At 46.3% G+C, this 24,480-nt stretch overlaps 1 protein-coding gene across 3 annotated transcripts in view; it reads right to left on the minus strand.

Moving 5' to 3' along the window:
- LOC139559853 (EMILIN-3-like) overlaps positions 1 to 24,480 on the minus strand; it is a 45,801-nt gene that overhangs the window by 8,903 nt on the left and 12,418 nt on the right. For all 3 annotated transcript variants that reach the window (XM_071376235.1, XM_071376234.1, XM_071376236.1), the window contains exon 2: positions 19,519 to 20,019. In XM_071376235.1, the coding sequence (XP_071232336.1) occupies positions 19,519 to 19,718 (200 nt within the window). In that variant the 5' untranslated portion in view covers positions 19,719 to 20,019. The remainder of the gene's footprint in view (positions 1 to 19,518; positions 20,020 to 24,480) is intronic.

Here is a 24,480-nt window from a genome sequence, read left to right on the forward strand (position 1 = left end):
ATACATAGTATTTGGGCACCCCTTCAAATTTGTGGATTCGGCTATTTCAGCCACACTCGTTGCTGAAAGGTGTACAAAATTGAGCATACAGCCATGCAATCTCCATAGACAAACATGGGCAGTAGAATGGCCTTACTGAAGACCTCAGTGACTTTCAACATGGCACCGTCCAACAAGTCAGGTCATCAAATTTCTGCCATGCTAGAGCTGCCTTGGTCAACTGTAAGTGCTTTTATTCTGAAGTGGAAACGTCTTGGAGAAACAACGGCTCAGCTGCGAAGTGGTGGGCCACACAAGCTTAAAGAACGGGACCGCCGAGTGCTGAACCGCTTAGTGTGTAAAAGTCATCTGTATTTGGTTGCAACACTCACTAACAAGTTCCAAACAGCCTCTGGAAGCAACATCAGCACAATAACTGTTCGTCGGGAGCTTCATGAAATGGGTTTACATGGCCGAGTAGCCACATACAAGCTTAAGATCACCATATGCAATGCCAAGCGTCAGCTGGACTGGTGTAAAGCTCGCCGCCATTGGACTCTGGAGCAGTGGAAATGCGTTCTCTTGAGTGTTGAATCACGCTTCACCATCTGGCAGTACGACGGACGAATCTGGATTTGGCGGATGCCATGAGAACGCTACCTGCCCGAATGCATAGTACATTCAATTACATTTTAGATGATTCTGTGCTTCCAACTTTGTAGCAACAGTTTGGGGAAGGCCCTTTCCTGTTTTTGCATAACAATGCCCTAGTGCACAAAGCGAGGTTCGTACAAAAATGGTTTGTCGAGATTGGTGTGGAAGAACTTGACTGGCATGCACAGAGCCCTGACCTCAACGCCATCGAACACCTTTGTGATGAATTGGAACGGCGACTCCGAGCCAGGCCTAATCACCCAACATCCGTGCCTGACCTCACTAATGCTCTTGTGACTGAATGGAAGCAAGTCCCCGCTGCAATGTTCCAACATCTAGTGGAAAGCCTTCCTATATGAGTGGAGGCTGTTATAGCAGCAAAGGGGGAACCAACTCCATATTAATGCCCATGATTTCTGAATGAGATGTTCGACGAGCATGTGTCCACATACTTTGGTCATGTAATGTAGAAACCTAAAAAGTAACTTCTATTGTTATTACCAACTATGTAAAAATAGCCTACATAAAGCCTTCAAATAAAAACATTTCAGCCTGCAGGTAGAAAATATCCTGATAAAAATAAATGCCCTATAAATCACATTGGCTATGCATGGCCTGTCTGCAACAAACTTGATTTAATTTGGGTCTGGCCTGAAGCTTGCTCCTGCAAACTTGCAACATTGTATAAAATAATCTGGGCCCTCAGAGTTTCCCTTGCCAGTGAGTTCGGGACAGACAGCTGTAGGCTATTTGCGCAAGGGATAAGAAGTAATCAGGTAGGCCTATTTCATGATGTTTCCACTGGATCAGAGCATGACATTTTCCCCTTTCACGCTGAGTGGTTATCAAAAGGGAGAGAGCTGGAAAGATTTTTCAAACACATTGAGGAACGATTGTCATTCTCAATGGATGTAAAATAGACTTTGTTTGCTTGCTATTTGAGAAGCTCCACAGCTCATTAGTGGTGGTGCGTTAAGCCAATCAGAAATTCTATCAGATCCCCGAATGGGCCAATAGGCCTACTTCTATGCGAAATCAGGTGAGCGTAATCAACATTGACAGGAGCGCTGCAAACAAAAGACAATGAATAAATTGACAAAATGTGAAAAAAACTGCAAATAGAATAAAATAAACCAAAACGTGTTTCTCACAAGCGTAACATAGGTTGTGCGGTCTGCAAACAACGTGTCCACTCCGACAATGAGAACAACAATAACACATTGAATGCATTAACAGAAATGACCTTAACCAAACAAGCATGGTAGATAATTCATTTTGTAGAAATTACAGGAATTCACGGCAAATGTACTACTGCTAATATACAGTAATAGTCAAAAGTTTGGACACAACTACTCATTCAAGAGTTTCTTTATTTTTACTATTTTCTTCATTGCATGATAATAGCGAAGACATCAAAACTATGAAATAACACATATGGAATCATATAGTAACCAAAAAGGTGTAAAACAAATCAAATTATATTTTAAATTTGAGATTCTTCAAATAGCCACCTTTTGCCTTGATGACAGCTTTGCACACTCTTGGCATTCTCTCAACCAGCTTCACCTGGAATGCTTTTGAAGGAGTTACCACATACGATGAGCACTTGTTGGCTGCTTTTCCTTCACTCTGCGGTCCTACTCATTACAAACCATCTCAATTTGGTTCAGGTCGGGGGATTGTGGAGGCCAGGTCATCTGATGCAGCACTCCATCACTCTCCTTGGTAAAATAGCCCTTACACAGCCTGGAGATGTTTTGTGTCATTGTCCTGTTGAAAAACAAATGCTAGTCCCACTAAGCGCAAACCAGATGGGATGACGTATTGCTGCAGAATGCTTCGGCAGCCGTGCTGGTTAAGTGTGCCTTGAATTCTAAATAATCACTGACAGTGTCACCAGCAAGCACCTCCACACCATAACATCTCCTCCTCCATGCTTTACGGTGGGAAATACACATGTGGAGATCATCCGTTCACCTACTCTGTGTCTCACAAAGACACGGCGGTTGGAACCAAAAATTCCCAATTTGGACTCGAGACCAAAGGACAAATTTCCACCCGTCTAATGTCCATTTCTTTGCAGCAATTTGACCATGAAGGCCTGATTCAAACAGTCTCCTCTGAACAGTTGATTTTGAGATGTGTCTGTTATTTGAACTCTGTGAAGCATTTATTTGGGCTGCAATTTTTGAGGCTGGTAACTCCAATGAAGTAATCCTCTGCAGCAGAGGTAACTCTGGGTCTTCCATTCCTGTGGCGTTCCTCATGAGAGCCAGTTTCATCACAGCGCTTGATGGTTTTTGCGACTGCACCTGAAGAAACTTTGAAAGTTCTTGAAATGTTCAATATTGACTGACCTTCATGTCTTAAAGTAATGATGGACTGCCATTTCTCTTTGCTTATTTGAGTGGTTCTTGCCTTCATATGGACTTGGTATTTTACATAACAGGGCTGTCTTCTCTATACTCCCCCCCACCTTGTCACAACGCAACTGATTGGCTCAAATGCATTAATTAAGAAGGATAGAAATGCCACAAATTTAACACAACTCAGGATGTGACCCAGATGCAGACAAAGTAGGTGGATAGTACAGTTCTCAGATGATTTATTTAAAACACGGGGCAGGCAAAGGGCAGGTCAAGGACAGTCAGGGGTTCGTGATCAGGTCAGAGTCAGACAGGTACAGGACGGCAGACAGGCTCGGGGTCAGGGCAGGCAGAATACTCAGAACCCGGGAAAACTAGGAAAACAGACTTGAGAAAAGGGAAGACAGGAAAGCATGCTGCTAAGACCTGACAACACAAGACGAACTGACAAGAGACAAATAGAGAACACAGGAATAAATATACAGGGGATAATGAGAAGATGGGTGACACCTGGAGGGGGGTGGAGACAAGCACAAAGACAGGTGAAACATATCAGGGTGTAACAAAATTAACTTTTAAGAAGGCATAACTGTTAATTGAAATGCATTCCAGGTGACGACCTCATGAAGCTGGTTGAGAGAACGCCAAGAGTGTGCAAAGCTGTCTATTTGAAGAATGTCAAATATAAAATATATTTTGATCTGTTTATTTGGTTACTACATGACTCCATATGTGTTATTTCATAGTTTGGATGTCTTCACTATTATTCTACAATGTAGAAAATAGTAAAAATAAAGAAAACCCCTTGAATGAATAGGTGTTCTAAAACTTTTGACTTGTAGTGTATATTTTAGATTTTAGATTCTTCAAAATATTCACCTATTGCCTTGATGACAGTTTTGCACACTCTTGGCATTCTCTCAACCAGCTTCATGAGGAATGCTTTTCCAACAGTCTTGAAGGAGTTCCTACATACGGTGAGCACTTGTTAGCTGCTTTTCCTTCGCTCTGCAGTCCATCTCATCCCAAACCATCTCAATTGGGTTGAGGTCGGGGGATTGTGGTGGCCAGGTCATCTGATGCAGCACTCCATCACTCTCCTTCTTGGTCAAATAGCCACTACACAGTCTGGAGGTGTGTTGGCTCATTGTCCTGTTGAAAAAGAAATGATGGTTCCTCCAAGCGCAAACCAGATGGGATGGCATTTCACAGCAGAATGCTGTGGTAACCATGCTGGTTAAGTGTGCCTTGAATTGTAAATATATCACAGACAGTGTCACCAGCAAAGCACCCTTACACCATCACACCTCGTCCTCATGCTTCACGGTGGGAAGCACACATGCAGAGATAATCAATCACTGACTCTGCCTCTCACAAAGACATGGCAGTTGGAACCAAAAATCTCAAAATTGGACTCATCAGACCGAAGGACAGATTCCACCTTTTTAATATCCATTGCTCATGTTTCTTGGCCCAATGCAAGTCTCTTCTTCTCATTGGTTTCCTTCAGTAGTTGATGTTGAGAGGTGTCTGTTACTTGAACTCTGTGAAGCATTTATTTGGGCTACAATCTGAGGTGCATTTAACTCTAATGAACTAATTCTCTGTAGCAGAGGTAACTCTGGGTCTTCCTTTCCTGTGGCGGTCCTCATGAGAGCCAGTTTCATCATAGCGCTTGATGGTTTTTGTGACTGCACCTGAAGAAACTTACAAAGTTGTTAACATTTTCCAGATTGACTGACCATGTCTTAAAGTAGTGATGGACTGTCGTTTCTCTTTGCTTATTTGAGCTGTTCTTGCCATAATATGGACTTTACCAAATAGGGCTATCTTATGTATACTACCCTTACCTTGTCACAACACAACTGATCAAACTCATTAAGTAGGAAAGAAATTCCACAAATTAACTGTGCAAAGCTGTCTTCAAGGCAAAGTGTGACTACTTTGAAGAATCTCAAATAAAAAATATATTTTGATTTGTTTAAAACTTTTTTGATTACTATATGAATCCATATGTGTTTTTTCATAGTTTTGATGTCTTCACTAATATTCTACAATGTAAAAAAAATGGTAAAAATAAAGAAAAACCCTGGAATGACTAGATGTGTCCAAACTTTTGACTGGCACTGTATGTAATGTGGAATTGATAGACACTAACAATCAAACGCAAACAATTCACACAATAAAGTTATGAAACAATGAATTGTTTGACGGGAGAGAGCACATTCTGGAGAGAGATGTGCATTTTAGCAACACTCCCCTTCTTCTTGGACCGTGCCATTCCTGCAGCCTCCGCAATATATTAGTCTGGGCCTCTTCAATGGATTTGTTCACTGAGATCGGCACAAATAAGACCGGTGTCTCATGTGCCTGTAAAATATATAGAAATATATTTGCCACTGCTCGAATAAGAAAAACAGCCTATCGACCAAATAATTGACCAGTCAACTAATTGGGGTCAGCCCTACCTTGCCGCAAGTGGGTCTTTCAGCAAGACAATAACTCCTACCACACATCAAAATTCACAGAATCAACCGTTTGAAATGGCCATTTTAGTCTCCCAACTTGAATCCCGTTGAAAATGTGTGGTTTGAATTGAAGAGGACAGTCCATAAGCACAGACAAAGGATATCAAGGATCTGGAAGGATTCTGTACGGAGGAATGATTCATCTCAATGTGTTCTCATCGCACAAAACATTTTAGAAAAAGGATCAGTGCCGTTATCTTTGCAAGGTAAGGTACTGAAAGGAATTGAAAACAGGGGTGTCAATAACCTTTACCCCCTACCTTTTTGAGAAAAAAAATATTACTCGTTAAACAAAATCTCTATCTCTGAGCAATTGTATTAGTATAAAATTATATAATTTCCCCCAATAATTTCGGACCCCACTGTATAAAATTAATTTAAATGTCCCAAAATGTATTTAACAATCGCAGATTGCCCCTTTAAGCTACACTCTGTGATATTTGTTAATGTGAGAGAATTGTATTCCCTTTAACTAAGTCATTGGCCCGCACCCGTGAGCACAGACATGATCAGGCGTCATAGAACCGCCTTTTCTATTGTTACGAATAAACCCCCCTCCTGAGGAAATACTCTTCAGACCACGCATACTTCGGGGTGAGCTGAGGTGGCACAGGTTTGAGAACCAAGACTGAGCAAACCCACAGCGTGAGCTGTGATCGTGAATAGTTATTGAATTTCTAACCATACCACATGGAGCATTGGCTACACGGCTGGAAATGGTTAAACTCTGAGACTATCGATCCCTACAGAATAAGAGAAAATCTTAGATACTAATTACTAGTCTGCAGCTAGAAATTATGTAAACCTGGGATGTGAATAACGACAACCGCCGAAACATCTCCTCTATGAGAACCTTTCTGAATGGTACTCTGAAGTATCCATTCTAACCACGAAAGACTTTGATCTTCAGGGAAACAGAAAGAGAGAGAGAGAGACTTGGATGAACTCTCCAGCAGACAGACCGGATTCCAACAGAAAAGATCACGACACATGAGCGTAAATATATATTGATTGCAATTATTCTCTAATGACCGGCCGTTCATGTGCGAAGGATTAGCATCTCAATGTATCTAATGATAGACTGTGTAATGAATCCATTTTGTCTTTCCCACTCTTTCTCAGTCCACACCCACTTCCCTTTGTCCACCAAGCCGTCATATCAGCATAGCCCACTAGGGAATATTCCCTATCATTTCCCTGTAACCATATCTACTGTTTGTTTATGCATTTCTGTGATTGTTTAGTTAGTTAGTAAATAATTAATTAAGCCAAATGGTGTATGGATGATTTATAGTAAATGCTGGGTTCGTGCAGATAACCAACAATTTACAAAGTTTGGAAGGAGACTGATATGAGGTAAAGAATAATTCATTAATAGAAGACTAATTGATAAAATATTAAAATATCTGAAGAGTTATATTCAGAAAATTATAACTTTGAAATCTGAAGATTTTCCATGGTGCCCCGACTTCCTTGTTAATTACATTTAAATGATTCGTTTAATCACGTAATAATAATTACAGAGAATTGATTTGATAAAATAAGTCTTCACTTTTAATGATGCCAAAGACACGACATCCCCATGGGGAAATGTTGTTGCAGTGTCATGTACATGTTTAAAGTGGTGTTTAAATACAAAACAAGTTGACAATACCACTTTCATAACAGTTACAGCTGAAGTCGGAAGTTTACATACACTTAGGTTGGAGTCATTAAAACCCATTTTTCAACCACTCCAAAAATTTCTTGATAACAAACTATAGTTTTGGCAAATTGGTTAGGACATCTACTTTGTGGATGACACAAGTAATTTTTCCAACAATTGTTTACAGACAGTTTATTTCACTTATAATTCACTGTAACACAATTACAGTGGGTCAGAAGTTTACATACACTAAGTTGACTATGCCTTAAAACAGCTTGGAAAATTCCAGAAAATGATGTCATGACTTTAGAAGCTTCTGATAGGCTAATTGACATCATTTGAGTCAATTGGAGGTGTACCTGTGGATGTATTTCAAAGCCTACCTTCAAACTCAGTGCCTCTTTGCTTGACATCATGGGAAAATCAAAAGAAATCAGCAAAGACCTCAGCAAAACAATTGTAGTCCTCCACAGTCTGGTTCATCCTTGGGAGCAATTTCCAAACACCTGAAGGTACCACGTTCATCTGTACAAACAATAGTATGCAAGTATGAACACCATGGGATCACGCAGCCGTCATACCACTCAGGAAGGAGACGCGTTCTGTCTCCTGGAGAAGAAAGTACTTTGGTGCAGAAAGTGCAAATCAGTCCCAGAACAACAGCAAATCGCCTTATGAAGATGCTGGAGGAAACAGCTACAAAAGTATATATATCCACAGTAAAACGAGTCCTATATCGACATAACCTGAACGGCCAATCAGGAAGGAAGAAGCCACTGCTGATGAAACAAAAATAGAACTGTTTGGTCATAATGACCATCGTTATGTTTGGAGGAAATGGGGGAGGCTTGCAAGCCAAAAGAACACCATCCCAACCGTGAAGCATGGGCGTGGCTGCATCATGTTGTGTGTGCTTTGCTGCAGGAGGGACTGGTGCACTTCACAAAATAGATGGCATCATGAGGGAGGAATATTATGTGGATATATTGAAGCAACATCTCAAGGTATCAGTCTAGAAGTTAAAGCTTGGTCGCAAAATGGTCTTCCAAATGGACAATGACCCCAAGCGTACTTCCAAAGTTGTTGCAAAATGGCTTAAGGACAACAAAGTCAAGGTATTGGAGTGGCCATCACAAAGCCCTGACCTCAATCCTTTAGAAAATTTGTGGGCAGAACTGAAAAAGCGTAGGCGAGCAAGGAGGCCTACAAACCTGACTCAGTTACACCAGCTCTGTCAGGAGGAATGGGACAAAAAACACCCAACTTATTGTGGGAAGCTTGTGTAAGGCTACCCGAAACGTTTGACCCATGTTAAACAATTTAAAGGCAATGCTACCAAATACTAATTGAGTGTATGTAAACTTCTGACCCACTGGGAATGGGATGATAGAAATAAAATCTGAAATAAATAATTCTCTCTACTATTATTCTGACATTTCACATTCTTAAAATAAAGTGGTGATCCTAACTGACCTACGACAGGGAATTTTTACTAGGATTAAATGTCAGGAATTGTGAAAAACTGAGTTCAAATGTATTTGTCTGAGGTGTATGTAAACTTCCGACTTCAACTGCAAATACCAATAAAAAGAGACTAGCCTGCTGGCCTTACTGGGTTGATAGGAACAATAGCCTGAGCTTTTTAGGAGGGATATCACACCTGGCACAAATTAATGTCTAGTTCTGTTTTTCCTGCCGAGGGGTGCCTAAAATCTGCGCCCAGAGGGGAGTAGTTCAAAGTGAGTACAGGGGGTGGCTTGGATCTAAAATTATTTTGTGAGATCTTTAAAGATCTCACCCAGGCCTGTCTGTTTGACTCCGACAACATCCAAATGAGCAGGGTCGTAGTGAAAAACACAACCTTTCACCAATACTCCCCCCTGTAGCCCTCTGTGGTTCGTGCAAGTCACATGCAGTTGAGTTGTAGCCATTGTGATCATTGTCTGCCTTGTCACTAACAATGAGGAGCGGGCACATTCCCTCCCACCACGAAATAGTCTGCATGAATGGGGCTGAACGTCTGTTGAATCACATGTTCCATTGCAACGATAATGAAAAAAGCAAACAAGAAAAGAACACCAACAAACCCACAGCTGAAGACTTGACAGAGAATGCTCTGATCTGTTAATTCTATGTGGTGATTATTCGGCTACATATTTTGTTACCTAGCTTTGTACATGTGTGTTGTGTTCTTGGTTGTGTTTGTATGTGTTAGAAATTCCAGATAATCACACACATACACACATGTTTTGTTCTATCCTTGTGTGGACCTAAAATTGATTTCCATTCAAAATCCTAACCATACCTAACCATAATCCTAACCCTATCCCTAACTCCTAACCCTAAACCTAACCACTAACCCTTTACCCTAACCCTAATTGTAACCTAACACTAATTGTAACCCTAACCCTAACCCCTTAGCTTATAGCCTTTGTCCCATAAGCTTAGGGGTTATGGTTTTCCTTGTTTTACTATCTTTGTGGGGACATTAGGGGATTTTAAGTCCCCACAAGGATAGAAGAACCCCCCCCCCCCCCTATATTTCCACTGCCCTGGAAACAGCTAACACAAGTCATATATCTGCTGTGGTGGTCTGCCTGTGACATATCCCCAGGGTCCTGTGTGACCTGGGTAAGTTAGGAGGCCTGTTATTACCTGGAGAATAGATGTCTCTGTCTGCGTACCTTGAACTCTGTCAGGCTCCACTGCTGCTAAAGGCATAGTAGAATTAAAGATTGCCATGCTCAACTCTGTATAGACTCATTGGATGCAGGGGTTCACGTGCCTTTTATACTTCTATGCCACCATGAACTGTGTGTGTGTGTATAAACAAAATGGTGTCAGTGCCACTGTAATAAACCAAACAATCTGGCACTATAAATGGGCACTAGGCAGTGTGTTGGTAAGCCCAGTCTCATGACAGTGTAGTAAGCCATTCACAATAAATCCTACTATCTCTATGGAGATGTAAGGCAAGGGTGAGAGCAAGGGCTAGGAATGAAGAGGGAGGTAGAGGGTGAAATGGAGGGATAGGGAGGAAGGGGGTGGTTGAGGGTGAAATGGAGGGATAGGGAGGAAGGGGAAGGTTGAGATGGAGGGGGAGATTAAGGGTGAGATGAAGGGGGAGGTTGAGGTTGGAATGGAGGGATAGGGAGAAAGGGGGAGGTTGAGGGTGAAATGGATGGATAGGGTGGAAGGGGGAGGGGGGTGAGCGGAGAGCGTGACTGAGGAAGGGGAGAGAGAGTGAGTGAGAAATAGTGAGGTGTGGTGAGTATATAGGTGAAGTAGGTTAAAAGGGATAGGGAGGAAGGGGGAGGTTGAGGGTGAGACGGATGGATATGGAGGAAGTGGGAGTTTGAGACGGAGGGATATGGAGGTTGAGGGTGAGACGGAGGGATATGGAGGAAGTGGGAGTTTGAGATGGAGGGATATGGAGGTTGAGGGTGAGACGACGGGATATGGAGGAAGTGGGAGTTTGAGACAGAGGGATATGGAGGAAGTGGGAGGTTGAGGGTGAGACGGAGGGATATGGAGGAAGTGGGAGGTTGAGGGTGAGACGGAGGGATATGGAGGAAGTGGGAGGTTGAGGGTGAGACGGAGGGATATGGAGGAAGTGGGAGGTTGAGGGTGAGATGGAGGGATATGGAGGAAGGGGGAGGTTGAGGGTGAGACGGAGGGATATGGAGGAAGTGGGAGGTTGAGGGTGAGATGGAGGGATGTGGAGGAAGTGGGAGGTTGAGGAGTTTTTAAAAAGGTAAAACCCATTGAGGTTAAAAACCTATTTTGCGAGGGCAACCTGGCAAGAAGGCCAAACAGGGAAATAGCAGCGTGTCCATAAAATATTACCAAAAAATACAAAATACACACAAAAGACAAAGTGTCACAAGTTATAGATAGATATAACTGAAGATTAGAAACAACTGCAGCTGTCACAAACAGTGTTGTCGATCAGAGTCTTAAAAACAGGCAAGGACACTAACTCTCCTAACTGAATTTTTTTTAAGCATGTTCCAGAATGAAGGGGCATTATGGGAAAAATATTGTTTCCCCATCTCAGTTCTTGCCTTAGGAACAAACAAGGACAGCAGCGACTGTGAACGAAGACTGTATTGAGTGACTGATCTGGTCAGTAAAGAACAGAGATACAAAGGGACCCCTCCCTGTGCAACTGAGTCCTGGACTTTCTGACGGCCCGCCCCCAGGTGACGGGCCACCCCGCTGATCCTCAACACTGGGGCCCCACAAGGGTGCGTTTTCAGCCCTCTCCTGTACTCCCTGTTCACCCATGACTGTGTGGCCATGCACGCCTCCAACTCAATCATCAAGTTTGCAGACGACACTACAATGGTACGCTTGATTACCAAAGAACGACGAGACGGCCTACAGGGAGGAGGTGAGGGCCCTCTGAGTGTGGTGTCAGGAAAATAACCTCACACTCAATGTCAACAAAACAAAGGAGATGATCGTGGACTATAGGAAACAGCAGAGGGAGCACCCCCTTATCCACATCGACGGGACAGTAGTGGAGATGGTGGAAAGTTTTAAGTTCCTTGGCGTACACATCACGGACAAACTGAAATGGTCCACCCACACAGACAGCGTGGTGAAGAAGGCGCACCAGCGCCTCTTCAACCTTAGAAGGCTGAAGAAATTTGGCTTGTCACCGAAAACACTCACAAACTGCGAGAGTGCTCAGGTAGGTGTTTAGGGGTTTCCGTTGGTGCTACTACATTGCAGAGTCCAGACCAGGTCTCCACCGTGCGCATTCCCCCTGAATATGGTAGACGCTGCACTTCCCAGGATTCACGTGTATCCCCTCTCACAGGCGGAGACGGAGGCTATGGAAACCGAATCCCTGCGTCAGGGGTACATTCGGTCCTCCACTTCACCCGCCTCCTCGAGTTTATTTTTTGTTAAGAAGAAGGAGGGAGGTCTGCACCCGTGTATTGACTATCGGGGTCTGAATCAGATCACTGTGAGGTATAGTTACCTGCTACCGCTCATAGCCACAGTGATTGTGTCAATGCACGGGGTGCGCTTCTTCACCAAACTAGATCTCAGGAGCGCTACCAACCTGGTGCGTATCCGGGAGGGAGACGAGTGGAAGATGGCTTTCAGTACCACCTCAGGGCACTATGAGTACCTCGTCATACCGTACGGGTTGATGAATGCGCCATCGGTCTTCCAAGCCTTTGTAGACAAGATTTTCAGGGACCTGTACGGGCAGGGTGTGGTGCTACATGCGCCGAGCATGTGTCCCTGGTGCGCAGGGTGCTTGGTCGCCTGTTGGAGCATGACCTGTACGTCAAGGCTGAGAAGTGCCTGTTCTTCCAACAGTCCGTCTCCTTCCTAGGGTATCGCATTTCCACCTCAGGGGTGGAGATGTAGAGTGACCGCATTTCAGCCGTGCGTAATTTGCCGACTCCCACCACGGTAAATGAGGTGCAGCGGTTCTTAGGGTTTGCCATCTACTACCGGAGGTTTATCCGGGGTTTTGGTCAGGTAGCGGCTCCCATTACCTCACTGCTGAAGGAGGGCCCGGTACGCTTGCAGTGGTCAGCTGAGGCGGACAGGGCCTTTAGTCACCTGAGGGCTCTGTTTACCTCGGCTCCCGTGTTGGCCCATCCGGATCCCTCTTTGAAGTTCAAAGTGGAGGTGGATGCGTCCGAGGCTGGGAAAGGAGCTGTGCTCTCTCAGGAGCGGAACTATGATGTGGGGGACCGGAGGCTGTTGGCTGTTGGCTGTCGTCAAGGCGTTGAAGGCGTGGAGACATTGGTTTGAGGGGGCTAGACACCCTTTTCTCATCTGGACTGACAACCGCAATCTGGAGTACATCCGGGCAGCGAGGAGACTGAACCCTCGCCAGGGAAGGTGGGCCATGTTTTTCACCCGTTTTGTGTTTACCCTTTCCTACAGACCAGGCTCCCAGAACGTTAAGGCATAATCATTGTCCCGGCTGTATGACACAGAGGAGCGGTCCATGGATCCCACTCCCATACTCCCCGCCTCCTGCCTGGTGGCGCCGGTAGTGTGGGAGCTGGATACGGACATTGAGCAGGCGTTACGTGCAAAGCCCGCTCCCGTCCAGTGTCCCGCTGGGCATCTGTATGTCCTGTCTGCTGTTCGTGAACGGTTGATCTATTGGGCCCACACATCACCCTCCTCGGGTCATCCTGGGATCGATCGGACAGTGCGCTGTTTGAGCGGGAGGTACTGGTGGCCTACCATGGCTAAGGACGTGAGGGTTTATGTTTCCTCCTGCTCGGTGTGCGCCCAGTGTAAGGTTCCGAGGCACCTACCCAGAGGTAAGCTACACCCCTTACCCGTTCCACAGCGGCCTTGGTCGCACCTGTCGGTGGATTTTCTGACTGATCTTCCACTCTCACAGGGTATTACCGCGATCCTGGTCGTTGTGGATCGTTTCTCTAAGTCCTGTCATCTCCTCCCTCTGCCCAGTCTCCCTATGGCCCTACAGACTGTGGAGGCCTTGTTTACACACGTCTTCCGGCACTACGGGGTGCCTGAGGATATAGTGTCTGATCGGGGTCCCCAGTTCACATCTAGGGTCTGGAAGGCGTTCATGGAACGTCTGGGGGTCTCGATCAGTCTTACTTCAGGGTTTCACCCTGAGAGTAATGGGCAGGTGGAGAGAGTAAACCAGGATGTGGGTAGGTTTCTGCGGTCCTATTGCCAGGACCGGCTGCGGGAGTGGGCGGCGTTCGTGCCCTGGGCCGAGATGGCACAGAACTTGCTCCTCCACTAACCTATCTCCCTTCCAGTGCGTACTGGGGTACCAGCCGGTTCTGGCGCCTTGGCATCAGGGTCAGACCGAGGTTCCTGCGCTGGGCGACTGGAATACAGATCGCCACTGCAGTGAGTCACCGGGTCTGGCTCTCGACCCGAAACCTGCCCCTCTGCCTGCCCTGCCGGAAGCTGGGTCCGTGGTTTGTGGGGCCATTTAAAGTCCTGAGGAGAGTGAACAAGGTTTGTTATAGGTTACAGCTTCCACCCAATTACCGTATTAACCCCTCGTTCCATGTGTCTCTCCTCAGGCCGGTGGTGGCTGGCCCGCTCCAGGAGTCTGAGGTGCGGGAGGTACCTCCGCCCCCTCTGGACATCTTGGGGGCCCCGGCGTACTCCGTTCGCTCAATACTGGATTCGAGGCGTCGGGCGTGGGGCCTTCCGTATCTCGTAGAGTGGGAGGGGTACGGCCCGGAGGAGAGGTGCTGGGTTCCGGTCGAGGACGTGTTGGACCCATCGATGCTGCAGGAGTTCCACCGTCTTCATCCGGATCGCTCTGCGCCTCTCCCCCCGGGTTGTCCCTGCTGGAGCCGCGCGTCAGGTGGGGGGGGTGGGGGGGGTACTATCACAACTTCCGCCCAAGTTGGTCACTCTCCTTGTTCGGGCGGCGTTCGGCGGTTGAAGTCACTGACCTTATAGCCATCGCTGATCCTCTTTTCATTTTCCTTTGGTTTTGTCTTGTCTTCCATCACATCTGGTTCCAATCCCATGTTGTGTATTTAACCCTCTGTTCCCCCTCATGTCCTTGTCGGTGATTGTTTATTATAAGTGCTTGTGCATGTCTGTCCTGGTGTGCGTCGGGTTATGTATCCATTATTTGATTGTTCTGTTGTTCTGGTGTTTTTTTGTTATTAAACTGAGATGAAGGGGGAGGTTAAGGGTGAGATGGAGGTAGTGGGGGAGCTTAAGGGTGAGATAAAGGGGGAGGTTGAGTGTGAGATGGAGGGATAGGGAGGAAGGGGGAGGTTGAGGGTGAGATGGAGGGGGAGGTTGAGGGTGAGACGGAGGGATATGGAGGAAGGGCGAGGTTGAGGGTGAGATGAGGGGGTGGGGGAGCTTAAGGGTGAGATGAAGGGGGAGGATGAGAGTGAGATGGGAGGAAGGGGGAGGTTGAGACAGAGGGATAGGGAGGAAGGGCGTGTTTGAGGGTGAGATGGAGGGGATGGAGAACTTAAGGGTGAGATGAAGGGGGAGGTTGAGGGTGAGAAGGAGGGATATGCAGGAAGGGGGAGGGGGAGATGGAGAGAGTGGGGGAGCTTAAGGGTGAGATGGAGGGGGAGGTTGAGGGTGAGACGGAGGGATAGGGAGGAAGGAGGAGGATGAGGGTGAGATGGAGGGGCTGGGGGAGCTTAAGGGTGAGATAAAGGGGGAGGTTGAGGGTGAGATGGAGGGAGTGGGGGAGCTTATGGGTGAGATGAAGGGGGAGGTTGAGGGTGAGATGGAGGGATAGAGAGGAAGGGGGAGGTTGAGGGTGAGATGGAGGTAGTGGGGGAGCTTAAGGGTGAGATGAAGGGGGAGGTTGAGGGTGAGATGGAGGGATAGAGAGGAAGGGGGCGGTTGAGGGTGAGATGGAGGTAGTGGGGGAGCTTAAGGGTGAGATGAAGGGGGAGGTTGAGGGTGAGATGAAGGGATAGAGAGGAAGGGGGAGGTTGAGACGGAGGGATATGGAGGAAGGGGGAGGTTGAGGGTGAGATCGAGTGATGGGGGAAGGAGAGGTTGAGGGGAGAGAGTGACTGAGGAAGGGGAGATTGGGTGCGTGAGATATAGTGAGCAATGGTATGGTGAGTATATAGTGTAGGTGAGGGTCGGGATGAAAACTGTTAAATCAGACCCTCTCTCTGAGTGAATTAAGATGAGGAGAAGTAAGGGTGAGGCGGGTAAAACGGGGTAAAGGCTACGTTGGGCCGGGTCAGGTTTGTCTCCCTGGAGAATTAGGGTGATGAGGGGTGGAGAGGGAGGGGGAGGGTAAAGACTAAGTAGGGCCAGGTCAAGGTCTGTCTGCTGGGGCTGGTAGAGGAAAGCAGCAGGTAGCTGGGCTGCTGTCCAGAGTGGTACAGCTCTCAGGGGAAGCCAAGCAACAGAACGGGGAAAATGACCGAACTGAAAACCCCCAGGGCCAAACAACAACCTGCCATGTGGAACTCTCTTTCTCTCAATGCAGAACATCGCGATGTTCTTCACAGTCCTTTCATCTTTCAGCATGGGTCACTCCTAACAATTCCTATGTTCTTCTTGTATGTAATAATTGATTTGCAATGACAATCCTTTTAAGTTTTATGATCAAATGAGGAAAAGGGAGAAAAAACCCCAGATCCAGCTACTGTATGTTATCACTTGAGTAAGTATTTGGTGGTGACAAGAAAATATTAAAAGCGTTACTAGCATTAGAGCACAAAGAATGTAGCCACATTCTGGCCCCTTGCCGTAGATCTACTGCACTGTTGAATTACTCTGAGGCTGGAATTCCAGTCAAGTTGACCATAGTCATGTCTTCATTGACAAACTTAAGTCACACACACACTTCCCACTGGGCACAAACTCGTTTCAACGTAATGTTCAACGTATTGTGACGTGGAATCAACATAATGTGCTGTTTTGAGGGTGACATTTCAACCACAGGATTATGTCATCATGGTAACCAAATGTCAACATAGACAAGCCTATAAAATACACTGAAAATACAAAACATTAAGGACACCTGCTCTTTCCATGACATAGACTGACCAGGTGAATCCAGGTGAAAGCTATGGTCCGTTATTGACGTCACCTCTTAATTCCACTTCAATCAGTGCAGATGAAGGGGAGGAGACAGAATAAAGAAGGATTTCTAAAGCCTTGAGACAATTGAGACATGTGTGTGTGTGTATCTGTGCCATTCACAGGGTCAATAGGCAAGAAAATACGATATAAAATCCTTTGAACGGGGTATGGTAGTAGGGGCCACGTAAACCGGTTTGTGAAAAGAACTGCAGTGCTGCTGGGTTTTTAACACTCAGTAGTTTCCCATGTGTGTCCTTTGGTCCACCACCCAATGGACATCCAGCCAACTTGACACAACTGTAGGAAGGAATGGAGTCAACATGGGCCAGCATCCCTGTGGAACGCTTTCGACACCTTGTAGAGTCCATGCCCCGACAAATTAAGACAGATCAGGTCAGATCTTCAGCCTTATATCCACTATTAGAAAAAAATACAATAGGCTGGGCAGCAATGCCTAGTGGAGAATTGATTTATCTACAGCTACCCTTTGGTCTCCCATGTTGTAATCTCATCGATCAATGTCTCAACCAAATATTACCCAATTATCCACATTTGAAATGACACAGTTTGCCCAGTGGGTTGTCATTTTGTCACAAGCCTCACGCCTGACATTGAGGAGATCCTGCCTGGTAGTGGGAAGGTTTTAACGTACCCAAAATACAATCAGTGGTCAGTTTATTAGTTACACCCATCTAGTACCTGGTCAGACCCCTCTTTGCCTCCAGAACAGCGTAAATTATTCTGGGCATGGAAACGTCGCTCAATTGGTATCAAGGGACCTAACGTGTGCCAGGAAATCATACCCCACACCACTACGCCACTGCCACCAGCCTATACTGTTGACACCAGACAGCACCATTGACTTATGTTGCTTACGCCAAATCCTGACTCTGCATGACGTAACAGGAACCGCCAATGTTTTTCCACTCCAAAATGTATCAGTGTTGGTGATGGCGTGCCCACTGGAGCCGCTTCTTGTTGTTTTTAGCTGATATAAGTGGAACCCGGTGTGGTCGTCTGCTGCAGTAGCCCATCCGTGACAAGGACCGACGAGTTATGCATTCCGAGATGCTGTTCTGCACACCACTGTCGTACTGCGCCGTTATATGCCTGTTGGTGGTCTGCCTGTTAGTTCGCACGATTCTTGCCATTCTCCTTTGACCTCTCATCAACGAGGTGTTTTCGACCCACAGGACTGCCGCTGAATGGATGTTTTTTGTTTGTCGCAGCATTCTCTGTAAACCGTATACACTGATCGGCGTGAAAAGCCCAAGAGTCCGGACGTTTCTGAGATACTGAAACCTGCACCGACGATCATACCAAGCTCACAGTCGCTTAAGGTCACTCGTTTTGCCCATTCTGACGTTAACAGTAACTGAACCCCTCGATGCCTGTCTGCCTGCTTTACAGTGCATTCAGAAAATGTTCAGACCCCTTGACGTTTTGTTACGTTACAGCCTTATTCTAAAATTGATTAAATATATTGTTTTCCTCATCAATCTACACACAATAACCCATAATGACAAAGTGAAAACAGGTTTTTAGATTTTTTTGCAAATGAAATAAAAATAACAACAGAAATACCTTATTTACATAAGTATTCAGACCCTTTGCTATGAGACTGCGTGTCAGAATGCATGTCAGAGCAAAAACCAAGCCATGAGCTTGAAGCAATTGTCCGTAGAGCTCCGAGACAGGTCTGTGTCGAGGCACAGATCTGGGGAAGGGTACCAAAAATGTCTGCATCATTGAAGGTCCCCAAGAACACAGTGGACTCCATTATTCTTAAGTGGAAGAAGACCACACTGAGCAATCGGGGGAGAAGGGCCTTGGGTAGGGAGTTGACCACGAAGACGTTGGTCACTCTGACAGAGCACCAGAGTATCACTGTGGAGATGGGAGAACCTTCCAGAAGGACAACCATCTCTGCAGCAGTCCACCAATCTGTCCATTATGGTAGAGAGGACAGACGGAAGCCACTCCTCAGTAAAAGGCACATGACAGCACACTTGGAGTTTGCCAAAAGGCACCTAAAGACTCTCAGACCATGCATGTTTCTTTGTTCACGTGTACTTGTCTAAACATTATCAATAAAAACAATTGATGACCAAAAAATATGGGTTTGATTGAATTGATAATTACTACCCGACTAAAACAGGATCGTAAAGCAACAAGCCCTGGGACTAGTTTAGCCTTCCTAGTTCTGCCTCTAATTGAGCACCCCCCCCCCCCCCCCCCCCCCCTCTATATACGCATACACACACAAAAAGGCATGCACGCACACGCACACACTGGCACACACAGAGCTCAGAAGATCGATACCCCTGTCATCAGCTCAGCTCTCCCCTCCACCGTACCATAAACCTTATAATGAGCTCTTTGTCGCCATAATGCAGCGTGTCATTGTTTCTCCATGATGTTTATCCTCAGTCACAGACGCTTTTAAATGTGAACCGTAGAGAAAGGCTGACAGTGTATGATAGAGAGGCTGACAGTGTATGATAGTCAATTCAGACAGTGTTATTGAAGCGATACGCTAACCATACTAATATTACCCATTCGCAATGTGTTGCTCAAGTGAAAATACAGCTGAAGGTGGGTTCCCCTGTAGTATTGTAAATTGTTTTGGATAAGATCTATAAGTCCATATTTCTATTTGCAATGGAAATCCCTATTGCCATGTAAATCACTTTGAGCACTTGGAGAGATGCTGTATCAATCCAAGTCATTACAAAGTATTCCCTGTACAGGTGAGGCTAGAGACCGTTTCAGGAGGTGCACTTACTTGTGGCGGCCCATGGGTTTGCCCGGGGTGTAGTGTGAGTTGACTCCAGACTTGTACAGGTTGTATCTGTTGCCATGGCCTCCTCCATAGAACGGGTTCCCATGGCCTGTTCCATAGAAGGTTCCTTTGGCGTCCACCAGTGACAGCAACAGTCCTAGAAGAAAGGGCTGCAAAGCGGCTTGAGGTAACCTGGACCTCATATTCTCTTCTGGGTGGCTTCCAAAATAGCACCCGTGGAAAAGCACCAAAAAGGAGGACAAAGATGAACAACTGATGGACAGATTGAGAACCAAAGACAAAAAAAATAGACAAGCTGTGTGTTAGGATCCTGGTGCCTCGAGGGTTTTTGTCTTGTCTTCAGTCAGCCCTGAGGGAAACCTGTAGACGCGTACATCTGCAGAGTGCACAGCATCCTGGCCCGTCCTGCACCTCTTCTCTTCTGTTTTCTTCAACACACACTCTCTCAGACAACTGCCAGCGACAGGCAGAGCAGAAGGAAAACTAGAGAAGGAGAAGGGAAGAGGGAAAGAGGGAGGGAGAGAGCACAACCAAAGGTAAAGTAAAAGAGAGAGAGAGAGATAGAGATAGAGAGGGTGTCTAGGAATGCCACATATCCATATACACATGCGAGTGTGTGTGTGAAAGGGGCGACTTTTCTGATTCAGCTTCCTCCGTCTTCTGTGCTCTGTGTGTGTGTGAGGGTGTGTGTGGAGCAGCGTGCTGTACTACTGACTATGAGGGGGCAGGCTGACAGGCCTGCCCCCCAACCCCAGCCCCAGCCACTACCCCTACCCTTAGCCCTGCCCTGAAATGCTACCCAGCCCAGACACAGGGGAACAACCCCATACTTTCTCTCAGATTCAGATAAGCTTTATTAGCATGAATGACAAGGCCACTGTTGCTAAAGCTATATGACATCAACAATAACAGTAAAAAATGAATAATAAAATTGGTGATTAGAGAAAGGGGAATATATATATAGATATATACACACGTATAAATAATACAATATACAGTACCAGTCCAAATTTTCGACCCACCTGCTCATTCAAGGGTTTTTCTTTATTTTTCAATTTGTTTCAATTAACAGGTGTGGCATGTTAAAAGTGAATTTCTTGAAATTCTTTACCCCCTCATTTGCTTGAGCCAATCAGTTGTGTTGTGACAAGGTAGGGATGGTATACAGAAGATAGCCCTATTTAGTATTTCTGTATACCATCCCTACCTTGTCACAACACAACTGATTGGCTCAAGCAAATGAGGAAGTAGAGAATTTCAAGAAGTTCACTTTTAACATGCCACACCTGTTAATTGAAATGCATTCCAGGTGACAACCTCATGAAGCTGGTTGAGAGAATGCCAAGAGCGTGCAAAGCTGTCATCAAGGCAAAGGGTGGCTACTTTGAAGAATATGAAATATGAAATATATTTTGATTTGTTTAACCCTTTTTTGCTTACTACCTGATTCCATAAGTGGTATTTCATAGTTTTGATGTCTTCACTATTATTCTACAATGAAGAAAACAGTACAAATAAAGAAAAACACTTGATTGAGTGGGTGTCCAAACTGTTGACTGGTACTGTATATATTTTTATGAATATTATAATTTATCGCCCTCCAGGTTCCCTTGGAGAGTTCATCAATGAGCTTGACGCCCTGATAAGTTCCTTTCCTGAGGATGGCTCACCTCTCACAGTTCTGGGTGACTTTAACCTCCCCACGTCTACCTTTGACTCATTCCTCTCTGCCTCCTTCTTTCCACTCCTCTCCTCTTTTGACCTCACCCTCTCACCTTCCCCCCCTACTCACAAGGCAGGCAATACGCTTGACCTCATCTTTACTAGATGCTGTTCTTCCACTAATCTCATTGCAACTCCCCTCCAAGTCTCCGACCACTACCTTGTATCCTTTTCCCTCTCGCTCTCATCCAACACTTCCCACACTGCCCCTACTCGGATGGTATCGCGCCGTCCCAACCTTCGCTCTCTCTCCCCCACTACTCTCTCCTCTTCAATCCTATCATCTCTTCCCTCTGCTCAAACCTTCTCCAACCTATCTCCTGATTCTGCCTCCTCAACCCTCCTCTCCTCCCTTTCTGCATCCTTTGACTCTCTATGTCCCCTATCCTCCAGGCCGGCTCGGTCCTCCCCTCCTGCTCCGTGGCTCGACGACTCATTGCGAGCTCACAGAACAGGGCTCCGGGCAGCCGAGCGGAAATGGAGGAAAACTCGCCTCCCTGCGGACCTGGCATCCTTTCACTCCCTCCTCTCTACATTCTCCTCTTCTGTCTCTGCTGCTAAAGCCAATTTCTACCACTCTAAATTCCAAGCATCTGCCTCTAACCCTAGGAAGCTCTTTGCCACCTTCTCCTCCCTCCTGAATCCTCCTCCCCCTCCTCCCCCCTCCTCCCTCTCTGCTGATGACTTCGTCAACCATTTTGAAAAGAAGGTCGACGACATCCGATCCTCGTTTGCTAAGTCAAACGACACCGCTGGTTCTGCTCACACTGCCCTACCCTGTGCTTTGACCTCTTTCTCCCCTCTCTCTCCAGATGAAATCTCGCGTCTTGTGACGGCCGGCCGCCCAACAACCTGCCCGCTTGACCCTATCCCCTCCTCTCTTCTCCAGACCATTTCCGGAGACCTTCTCCCTTACCTCACCTCGCTCATCAACTCATCCTTGACCGCTGGCTACGTCCCTTCCGTCTTCAAGAGAGCGAGAGTTGCACCCCTTCTGAAAAAACCTACACTCGATCCCTCCGATGTCAACAACTACAGACCAGTATCCCTTCTTTCTTTTCTCTCCAAAACTCTTGAACGTGCCGTCCTTGGCCAGCTCTCCTGCTATCTCTCTCAGAATGACCTTCTTGATCCAAATCAGTCAGGTTTCAAGACTAGTCATTCAACTGAGACTGCTCTTCTCTGTGTCACGGAGGCGCTCCGCACTGCTAAAGCTAACTCTCTCTCCTCTGCTCTCATCCTTCTAGACCTATCGGCTGCCTTTGATACTGTGAACCATCAGATCCTCCTCTCCACCCTCTCCGAGCTGGGCATCTCCGGCGCGGCCCACGCTTGGATTGCGTCCTACCTGACAGGTCGCTCCTACCAGGTGGCGTGGCGAGAATCTGTCTCCGCACCACGTGCTCTCACCACTGGTGTCCCCCAGGGCTCTGTTTTAGGCCCTCTCCTATTCTCGCTATACACCAAGTCACTTGGCTCTGTCATATCCTCACATGGTCTCTCCTATCATTGCTATGCAGACGACACACAATTAATCTTCTCTTTTCCCCCCTCTGATAACCAGGTGGTGAATCGCATCTCTGCATGTCTGGCAGACATATCAGTGTGGATGACGGACCACCACCTCAAGCTGAACCTCGGCAAGACGGAGCTGCTCTTCCTCCCGGGGAAGGACTGCCCGTTCCATGATCTCGCCATCACGGTTGACAACTCCATTGTGTCCTCCTCCCAGAGTGCTAAGAACCTTGGCGTGATCCTGGACAACACCCTGTCGTTCTCAACTAACATCAAGGCGGTGACCCGTTCCTGTAGGTTCATGCTCTACAACATTCGCAGAGTACGACCCTGCCTCACGCAGGAAGCGGCGCAGGTCCTAATCCAGGCACTTGTCATCTCCCGTCTGGATTACTGCAACTCGCTGTTGGCTGGGCTCCCTGCCTGTGCCATTAAACCCCTACAACTCATCCAGAACGCCGCAGCCCGTCTGGTGTTCAACTTTCCCAAGTTCTCTCACGTCACCCCGCTCCTCCGCTCTCTCCACTGGCTTCCAGTTGAAGCTCGCATCCGCTACAAGACCATGGTGCTTGCCTACGGAGCTGTGAGGGGAACGGCACCTCCGTACCTTCAGGCTCTGATCAGGCCCTACACCCAAACAAGGGCACTGCGTTCATCCACCTCTGGCCTGCTCGCCTCCCTACCTCTGAGGAAGTACAGTTCCCGCTCAGCCCAGTCAAAACTGTTCGCTGCTCTGGCACCCCAATAGTGGAACAAACTCCCTCACGACGCCAGGTCAGCGGAGTCAATCACCACCTTCCGGAGACACCTGAAACCCCACCTCTTTAAGGAATACCTAGGATAGGATAAAGTAATCCTTCTAACCCCCCCCCCCCCTTAAAAGAGTTAGATGCACTATTGTAAAGTGGTTGTTCCACTGGATATCATAAGGTGAATGCACCAATTTGTAAGTCGCTCTGGATAAGAGCGTCTGCTAAATGACTTAAATGTAAATGTAAATGTAAATATAAATAAAATAATTTAAATGTTCTATTATTTATAATAATGTGATGATCTAAAAAGCATTTTGATAAGTAAACAAAACATAAAAATGAAGACGTATATTGGTACAGTGAGATCATTGTGTAACAACATTAAATAGGTTCAATGAGATACAACGATATTATATATGGAATGCATGCATTTGTCAGTAGTGTGCGTGAGTGTGCGCGTGTGCATAAGGGTGTGTGTGGATAAGTGTATGTTATTTGATGTATTCCTTGATGTGCAACTTTGGTTGTAGAAGTGGGGGACATAATATATATGCCTTCCCCTGTTGGATTAATAGGGCTAGGGTGCTTTTTTCTCAATTTCCGCCTGACTGACGTGCCCAAATTAAAGCCAGGATATGCATGTAATTGGTACCATTGGAAAGACAACACTTTGAAGTTTGTATGAATGTTAAAATAATGTAGGAGACTATAACACAATAGATAAAGTAGGAAAAAATCCAAAGAAAATCCAACCTGAATGAGGTTTTACAATGGAAAGTAGACGGACATTCTGAAATCTAGCTCTCAGGATGCAATCCCTATGGCTTCCACTGGGTGTCAGCACTCAAAATTCAAGGTTTCAGGCTTGTTTCTTCCAAAACGGGTAAGAATAATGAGTTTTACCACAGAGACACAGACTTGGAAATTTCTGTATGTGAGCGCTAGGAAGAGGACA

This window comes from Salvelinus alpinus, chromosome 30 (assembly GCF_045679555.1).
Source record: "Salvelinus alpinus chromosome 30, SLU_Salpinus.1, whole genome shotgun sequence".
In the NCBI taxonomy this organism is placed as follows: Eukaryota; Metazoa; Chordata; class Actinopteri; order Salmoniformes; family Salmonidae; genus Salvelinus; species Salvelinus alpinus.